Source organism: Hordeum vulgare, chromosome 2H, assembly GCF_904849725.1.
Source record: "Hordeum vulgare subsp. vulgare chromosome 2H, MorexV3_pseudomolecules_assembly, whole genome shotgun sequence".
Taxonomy (NCBI): domain Eukaryota; kingdom Viridiplantae; phylum Streptophyta; class Magnoliopsida; order Poales; family Poaceae; genus Hordeum; species Hordeum vulgare.
In genome coordinates this window covers 16,560,551-16,570,362 of record NC_058519.1, presented here as the reverse complement: position 1 = coordinate 16,570,362, position 9,812 = coordinate 16,560,551, and the positions used below count along the sequence as shown (strand labels likewise).

The following is a 9,812-nucleotide window of genomic DNA, read 5'->3' as shown; positions in this document are numbered from 1 at the left end:
TGGCTTGACCTGTTGGAAACAAAGTGAATTGTCAATTAGGAACTCAATTATGGAAGACTATTGCAAGTCTGCAACAAACAAACAAACAACACTTAGATCTTGGGGCATCAGTATTACTAGCTCTTGAGTTTACTCCATTCTTCATTTTATATGTAAATACATACATAACATACATATACAACCACGCTAGTTTGTTGACCCAGTAGATGCTGATGCTGGAAAACCATAGGTACGTATGATTTCATACATACCTATGGTTTTCTGTATGTACTAGTACAAACAGGGGACTCTGCTCATGACTACCAGAGGGACATGAAGTAGCTGATATTTCCAGCATCAGAAGGCAGGATTGGCTCATCCTGATGGCAGCAATGGCGATGCTTGCCGGTCGATGTCCCTCTAACACCTCTCCCCCTCACCCTCGCTAATCCTGCTGTTGGGCATGGGCCTTTGCCTAGATCAAGGCCCTTTGCTGCTCTGTAGACGGCCGACTTGACATGATGCTCGGTCCAAACGTCACTTAACTCAGCACGCGGTGGCGATGAGAGAGACCGGCTGGCGGCGAGCAGTTGCTGATGTCCGGGGTCGTAAAGGCGTCAGCTTTAAAGTAAGAAAGTTGCCGTCGGTTCCCCACCTCATGAGACTGGCGGCGAGCGATTGCTAATGTTCGGGGTCATAAAGACCAAAACCTTAGGTAATCGGCCACCAATGGCCGGCGCCGCAGCATCGGAAAAGAGACAATGCCGTGAAGGGCACCAGTCGGCCATCGGCTGGCCGGCCGGTTCACCACCACATGTCGACCGTGCGCTCCCTCGTGGCGTCGACCTCACCCCTTGTCCCCTGCCCTGCATCTCTTTGCCATCGCTCGACTATGGCACGCTGTTGGTGGCCGGTCGCGGCGGGTGATGGACGGCGCGGCAGCGCGATGCAAATACTGGAAAAAGTTGGTACATGTGCTTTACCTGTTACGGGATCTGGCTCCAGGGGTTCCAGAGGGTCAGGGGCGTCGGCCATCCTTGGAGCTGCGGATGCGCTCGGCCGGAGAAGAAAGAGGAGGAGGGGGAGGGGGGAATACTCCGGCGATACCAAAGGACAAAGTGAGCCCCGAACCAGTAAGTATAGGCTTGCCTCTTAACTTTCTCTATGGCAGACAGACCCACAGTCCCGTTTTGGGCAAGATAAGTACGGAGTATTTTGGTTATTGACCGGTCTACAACGCCTCGTTCAAATTTCAAACTGTTTTGCAAAGTGTTAAATCAAATGCCGCAACATGTTCTTTCTTCTTAATTTTTATAATCATTATGTTTCCTTATCTATTAGGGCATCTCCAACTCCAACTCGTAAATTTTCTACCGTATCCCTGTGCAGACATGGATGCGGGAGACTGCCACCCAACCCACGAGCGGAGCCAGGCAGACACCAAGCCCCGATCCACCTTAAAAAATGCATGGATTTGGGCCTCATATTCTTAATAATTTCTACAATCAAGAATGAAGATGGGCTTCAGGACCCGGGGTTTGGGTCCTGTTTTCGCCCCTGATCTAACCCGACATGTATATGTCTACAAGTAAATTTAAATTTAAATGTACTCCGATCCACGCAACGCACCGGATCACACTAGTACCGGATTGCATGCCTGATCACAACCAAAAGAACATGCCAGAATTCAAAAAACATCAGTCCGACAGTCTGTGCATTTCTGCCCTATCGGATCGGTAATCCCAACTGTCTGCTCCCCGATTAAGGAGGTGCCTACGCAACCATCTAGGTAGCCTCCGTCGCGTCCTCATAGTCCGCCGCTGCCAACTCAACTTTCTGCCGTTGCAACGTCTGGTAGCAGATGGATTGCACACACATTTTTTGCGTCGGCATCCAAAGAGTCGACATTGAAGGTCAACATCTTGGTGTCCTCCGCATTGGCGGCGATTTTTTACTCTCTTTTTCCTCGAACACAACCTTCTTGTTCGTCGCCTCCATCAAAAAATTTATGCTCTCCGCCTTCTCCTCCTCCTCGATGTCCGAGTGCCTCACGCATGCCTCCTCCTTCACCAAGATGTCCTCGAACCTCTACATCAGCCTGGCCGCCACACCTTCTCGCTTCGCCCTCTCCACGCGCAACAATAGTTGCATATCTACCGATCGTGCACAACTGGTTGTCCACCAACTGTGTGCAACTCTTGCATGCCTGCACACCGATGCACAATCACAATTGTATATCCACTGAGAACGCATTTGGTTGCCTCGACTGAATAGTATCTGCATTTCATGCACATCTCAAGCCAGTCTGGTTTAACAAAAGCAGGCAATAAACCAACATCTGCATGTTGTTTGGTTGCCTGCATTGCGTCAAAGGCCACTTTAGACTGGCTGTTTGGTTGCTCGCATTTGTGCTTAAAGGGTGAGCGGATGCAAACCACACCTGTTTGGTTGCATACACGTTTGTGTTCTGCTCACCACACTCAAATGTGATGGTCTTCCCACCACATTATGCATAAAAACAGGTATAACACTAAAGTAGGAGGTAAACAGCAGCTAATAGCAGATAAACAAGCAACTAAATAGTCATACTGCTAAACAAGATTAGGTTTAAAGATAGTAGGAGCATCCCATGCCCCCTGCGTGAACACGAGGTGCCGAACCCTAGAAAAAATATGAACAAGTTCCCAGCAAGTTCTCCCATCACCGCAAACTAACTACAAGTTCATCCTAACATGTTCAGAGGGCGAAAGAAAGGTCACCGATGTAGATGTGCCTGCTGTAACACACCTTGCACCCGATGAAGCTGTCGTGGTTGTATATTTGAACCTTGAGTCCGAGGCCGAAAATTCGCAGCATGATGAGGTCACTGGGGACGATCCTATGGTGATGGCAGAAGTACTGCCGGCCCGGCCAAGCACCATTTGACCGTCGAAGTTCTGGACCTAAACCCAGAACTCGCACCACTTGTTTGCCGAGAGCCTGCCCACACGCGGGAGCCTGACCGTTAGCCATTCCTTCATCACCTCCACGAACATGGGAGGGATGACGAGCATGGCAGGATCCTCTTCGTCTCTGATTTGCATGTAGAATCGAAGGTGCTCTCAGGACCCCTCCTCATGGCCAGTCCTAGGAGCTCGTCCCCTTGAATGTGACATGCTCATGAAGGCGACCCTGCCATAGAGGTTCACCCTCTTTAGCCAGCATTTCGTGGGGATGAAGTCCAAGATGGCCTCGACGCCGGCGATGACACGGGCTCCTCCTCTGGCCATGTCCCACTCCATCTTCATCACTTTGTCAGGTAATATGACATCGATTAGTAACAGGGCATTGACATGCTACATTTGTACTACTACTACCTAAAGTAGCAAACGGATTAGTCCTACCGACCTTGAAAACCATGCACGTAACAAAATCATGCAACATAGCATGCCCATTCTAGCACCAATCTAGCTAGCATGCACATGAACACTAAGCATTACTAGGGAAAAACTTATAGGTAAAATGTTACTAATAGCGCTAGTTATGGGCTAAACGCTACTGCTAAGTACCATTAGCGCGCAGAAAAAAAGGCCCTACTAGTACTAATTAGAAGTAGCACTTGGTAGGCATGAACACACTACTTCTAAGTGGGCCAAAGGGTGCACGAGGATCAACATAAGTTAGTAGTGCTCCAATAAAAACATGGGCTACAACTACTAGTGTATGTGTAGCGCGTTTCCTTGAAAGGGCGCTACATATATGTTTCTACAGGTAAGCTAGTGGGTCTCCCTTATCAGCAGCGCTTGTCTACGAGAAGTGCTACTGCTAGTTACACTAGCAGTAATGCGTTTCTTGAAAAGGGATCCACTACTAATTTCCTATGGTTACACTGGTGGGCCTTAGTTAATAGCAGCGCATGGTAGGAAATGACGCTATTGCTAGTGTATCTAGTAGTAGAGCGTTTCTCAAGCAGCACTCGCTCTACTACTATGATCGCCAGCCACAAAATATCTGTCACCTTCTCCCCACTTCTCTTCTTTTCCCTTTCGTCTTCCCCACCTCCTCTTCTTCTTCCTTCAATGCTCCCCTCCCCCCTCTCTCTTCTTTTCTTCTCCATCACCTCCATTAATGATCTTTCACCCCGCTCTCATCTCTTTCTTTGACCTTCACCAGCACCTTTATATATTAATGACCTAACCTCCCTTGTCTTTAATATTTTAGCCATCCACTAGTTAGTTTTTTCTCTCTCTCTCCCTAGTTAGAGCTATATATCTAGTTACCGATCTACTAGCTAATTAAGAAAGAGAATTAAACATATATCTTCGTACCGGGCTTGATCTCTCTTGACATAGGTGCGGAAAAAGAAGGGATAACGTGCAAGAATGGAAATATGCGTATGTGTTTGTGTGCGTGTGATAGGACGGAGCTATGTGATTGTGTGTGTGGCATGTGTGAGTTGTCTATATTGTGTATTTGTTGAAATGTGCGTGACATGAGTTGCCTATGTTATGCCGGAATGTCGATTCAATTCCGTTTCGGCGAATTTAGGGCAAACTCGACATGTCCTATGTTTAGGGAAGGTCATGCCAATTTTTTGTATGATTTTGTTGCATGCATGCGTATCGCGGAGGCAATCATGAAAGTCAATGGAAGGAAGGTGGAAAGATACTGACAATCCGCGGTGGAAGACATGTATGAAAACAAATGGAAGGAGGTTTTATGTCCATGTCGTAGATGCGAAGATAGAGTATGGCTCGACCCCTTTAAGGCTGGCAAATTCAAGACGCAAATGCTCATGCATGGTTTCATGGATGGCCATACTCGATGGATAAGTGAAGATGATGATGATGACATGACGTCCACACCCGCATAGCCCTACTACTTCAGGACAACATTCCTTTCAACAAGCTTGGATGCGTCCTCCCGGATATGGACGGATGAGCCGAGTGCACTGTTTAAATTAACGATGACACCGTGTCTATTTAGTTGTTCCTTTCTCTACATCCAAAGTTGGAATTTATCTGTACGACGTAACTATTAAATGTAAATGCTACTGCACTCTAGATAGTTAGTTTTGGTACGATGAATTTCGTTAACTATGTTTATGTTGCTTCTATTTGCTAACTCTTCCTGTCTGCAGGCCGACATCATATATTATGTGGCATATTATCTTTGAATTCACTTGATGATCTATGCATCTCTGACAGGCATATAGATCATCGATGGCGAGGTGGTATGCCGTGTACATAGGGAGGGTTTCGGGAGTGTACGAGGAGTGAGTAGAGTGTCAGGTCCAAGTGTATCACTTCCCGGGCGGCAACCAGAAAGGGTTTGATAGCAGAAGCAAGGTGTAAGCTAGTTACTTGAGGTGGACACTAGCACGCCAGAGAAATCAGAACCGACGCTTCATGAACCACGACATAATCCCTCTTTTGCTCATCATGATCGTCCTTCTCTTGTATGCGATCGGATCATAGCTAGGTTACATAGATGATGAAACATGAGTGTGACCATGGGTAGTTACATGTATTCGAGACTTGTATTCACCATCGCCGGTTGCACCTGCCAGATCATATCTGATCGTCCTTCTCTCTCTATCATGGGCCCATTAGCAAATCTCGTTGGTAAGCTGGCCCAGCCAAATAGGGCCAGGCCACTCACACACGCGATGGCTCGCCCAAATCCATAAACCCTCACCATCGCCGCCGTCGGCCATGGCTGAGCAGCTGCAGCCACCGTTCAATAGCGCCGAACTAGGGACGACAGTCGACCTGCATGAGAGGGAGTGATGCACGCAGGTGATGCTAGCGTACATCTACAACAACCTTCCCAACTGCCCCCTCTACGACGACACGTGGTTCACCGCCCACGCCGCCTCCCGTGGTGCTGACCGCCTTAGTCGCCTCCCGCGTGACCTCCTGGGCAACGTCCTCGCCCGCCTCGGAGTGATTTAATTGATAATTTTATGCAATCTGAAAAATGTGATTATGAAGCTGGTAGTGCGAGGCTGAATCTCAACTTTTGGAAACTGGTCAAGCCTTGAAAACGTCAAGTCGTGCATCAAGGTGTTGTCTTACAAAGAATTCCGAGGGGAGCTCGGGGAGGTTGCCCTCCTCAAGTTCTTCTTTCGGAGCGTGAGGGTGGTGAGAATTGCGTCCCTCTACATGGCTAACCCAAGCTCCACGTCATTCTCGATGGATTAGGCGACTCATAAAGCGCATGAAGCTTATAACAAGATGGCCAGTAGTTCCCGTGGAATGGTGCTTCTCGGGAGCACATGCCCTGAAGGAAGCAAGCCCTGGAGCTTCAAGACAGGTACCGATTACTCCTTTGAGGAACCTTTATCAGAGGTGCATATTCGCAACAATGCTTAATATCTGTGGAGCAATGGAAGTTTTCAGGTGTGACCTTTTTCGATAAAGGGTGGATTTTATTATTTTTGGATGTGACCTATGAAGCATGTCTTGTATCTGCTTCTGCTGCTAACCTGTGTCCTGACTTTGATGGTATTACTATCATATTTCATACTTTGCGTGAAATTCGTGGTCCGATGTTGATAGTTTGCTTGACGTGTAACCTGTATCTTCAGTTTCCAACAATATATGCTCCTTGCAACTTATGAGTGGAGCAAAAACATGTTTCAACCGCCTTCTGTGCATCAGGTTCTTCTTCTTCTGATTGTCATGCAGATCAATTATCAACAAGGCATTCCAATTATATTTAGGCATGCATTAATATGATCAAATATATACCTTTGCACTGCAGGGCTAAATATCTTTGATCAATATGGCTTAATACACCAGGAGGTACCATTTCATTTCAGGCCTTCTGCCTGCATATCTCATTGAGCTTGTCAATCTTATTAGGTTATAGTAGTTCTTCTAAATATGTTGTTACTTATGGCACTCTTATTACTTTTATCATTCGGTTAGATTTTTTTATCTATGGTTTCACATTGCATTGCTTCTTGACTCGGCAAAGAAGAAGTGGACCGATGTGATGTGTAACTTTTTGGCCTTAAGGACCCATTACTTTATGTATGAATCCTTTGATGTGATGTGTAAATTTCACATTGCATTTTGCATGCATATACAACGTGCACTCTTATTTATGTGCATTTATGCTCTGCTAGCAGGACTAGACTGAATCAGATGATCATATTGCTCCTTCCTATCTCCAAGAAGTAGCTTACTGCTTGATCTTACAACAAATGTAACTTGATTTTACAACAAGTAGTTTTCAGCTACTGCTCAATCTTATTATACATATCGATTTACATGAAGGGACTGAAAACATTCATTGTAGGCTAAGAAACTTGGGAAGATCTCTCATTGAAAATTGTCTTGGTTCGGTAAGTACTTGGATGCAAAATCTGCAATATTCTTGTCTGCGCTCCCTCCTTCAGATATAGCCTCTTTTGGCCTTCTACCTTCTGCATCCAGATAGAAACATTCCTCTTGTACTTCTCCCCACCCATCATCTCTACACATCTTCCCTTTCACTAAGCCTTTCTTGTTCTCCACATTCATTGTTATCCAGGACTGATTGTTTGATACAAAGTACATGTGTTGATAGAGGAGTATTCTTCCTCTTTACTATACAATACAATCTCATCAAGAACTTGGATACGAAGTTAAAGCTTCTTGTATAGATCGCCTTTATAAGAATCTGGCTTTTGGTGATAGCTCAATTGACTGTATCTCATCATTCTGTTGATATATGGTCGCGGAGAGTTAGGATTTGTTTAGTTTTGTGGAAGCTAGCGAGTGAATACACTAAAAATAGCATGGTTGAGAAATACATCCTTTGTTCACTCATATAAGGTTTAGTAACACTCAACCGTTATCCAATGGCACATTCCTATAAATACCGAAGACACTATATAAAAACCATATATATGAAACTACCTTTAGAGTTTACTCTTAACATAGTCAAATAACTTACACATTTCAAAGCTTCATGTAATATGTATCAACATAATTCTTTATCAACTTCTCACGTACAATATAGCACACATGATATTAATTTACAAAGTATAAGAATGTATGCACATAAGATACATCATCGTACCCAATTTACGAACCCATATGAACTATACATAGGATATAGGAACCTTAGTTATTTGAGAACTGTGCATTTGCATGACTATGTGGCATTTGAAAATCTTCCTATTTTGTGGGGTAAGAAGGTTCCATGGCAAGACCACACATGCCCTTCTTGTCTGCAATGTCTTTCTCCATTCTCAAATACCCATCTTCGCCCCAAGTTGCACCCCATGAATTCTTCATCAACCAATAGCTTGTGCCATCACTAGTCTTTCCATATCCAATGGCTGCAATTCCATGGTCCAAGTCAGTTCCACAGGACCCAGTCATGACCCCACCAGAGTAGAATTGGAACGTCATGTCACCCCCGTCCACAGCTACAGATACTGGTTGGTTTGCCACCGCCTTCATAAGGGCACCCTCGTTATTGGCAGGCACATCTTCAAAGCCGGTGATGGTGGCGGCACTGTTGGATCCAGCCTTGCACTTATCGTCAGCTGCTGTATATGGGTAGCTGGACTCCGTAGTAAGGCCCCCATTCTTGACAATGAATTTGAAGGCATCATCCATGAGTCCTCCCTCGCAGCCTTGGTCTTCACCATGCACATCACAGTCAACTAACTCTTGCTCCGACAGTGAGATCAACTTCCCGGTTTTCAGTTTTACAATGCCCTCAGTCGCGGCAACAGCAGAAAATGCCCAACAACAGCCTAGAAATAATTATGTTGTTATAGTGTTATCCCAGAAAATATTACCAAATATATGCAATGCATCACAATGTTTTTTGACTTACCGCACTGGCCTTGATCCTTGATAGGAGTGACGGCTCCCTTGGCCCTCCAGTCCATCGTTGTTGGAAGGGCATCAAAACTCAAGTTCTCATACCTGAATCCTGTAGAAAGAACTCGCATGGGGTTTGCTTTGAACCCCTTGTTTGTTTTGGTTGTCCTGAACTCATCATTGCTGATATCAGCGAACTGGTTGACGCCGAGCCAGAACTTGTGATTCTTGGAATTGAATGTCTCAATGAATTCGACGTTGGCTTTGAAAACCTCAAACCGACGAGCCTTCTCAATGGTGTCCTTGTACACGCGACCGTACTGAGCCATCCAGTCCTCATGCTTCGTCACCATCAACAAGTCATTGTTCAGCTCACGAGCTACAATGATAGTGCCATAGAGGCAGATGCAACCGAGGATGGCAAGAAGCGAAGCCTTGTGGATGGCCATCTTCAGTTAGGCACCGGACTACACTGATAGTTACTTTGGTCTGGTTTGCTGGATGGGACTTGGTGGTATATATAGTGCTAAAATGGGAGACGGAGAGATACGGTGCTTGTACGAAGTTGTTTGTGAATATGGGCTGTTGCATTGCCGTGGATTATGGTGGCCGGCCAGATAGTATAAAATGACACACACATTTGATTGGCCAGCCAGATTGTACAAAAATGATATGGCCGAACAAAGAAGTACGCTTGGTGTACATCTGATAGTGACCCCTTCTTGTTTATTTTAGGAGTGCACATCTGATAGTGATCCCTCCTTTGAGAGATTTATTATTGAAACAAAGAATAGCGTCTTCTTGGAAATAAATTTGCTGAGGAGGACCGTGGACGTGACGCCCAGTTTGTAAAAAAGAATCAACTAACTGCTCGCTACTATGGACCGGAATATTACGGCTGATAAAAAAACAACATGGTATAATGTGACATATTATTCAACACGGGTTGTCTAAGTTTCCCTTGAATTTATGTTCCTCACGAAACATGTTGCAATTTGGTCATAGTCTAGCAGGAAAAATGGTACTCCT

At 45.4% G+C, this 9,812-nt stretch overlaps 1 protein-coding gene across 1 annotated transcript; it reads right to left on the bottom strand.

The window, feature by feature from the left end:
- Nucleotides 1–8,126: 8,126 nt before the first annotated feature.
- LOC123429233 (senescence-specific cysteine protease SAG39-like) lies at nt 8,127–9,232 on the bottom strand. Its single transcript, XM_045113291.1, has 2 exons — nt 8,797–9,232; nt 8,127–8,713 (listed from the first exon to the last, which is right to left on the bottom strand). The coding sequence occupies exons 1-2, from the start codon at nt 9,230–9,232 to the stop codon at nt 8,127–8,129; spliced, it is 1,023 nt and encodes a 340-aa protein (XP_044969226.1).
- Nucleotides 9,233–9,812: the final 580 nt, after the last annotated feature.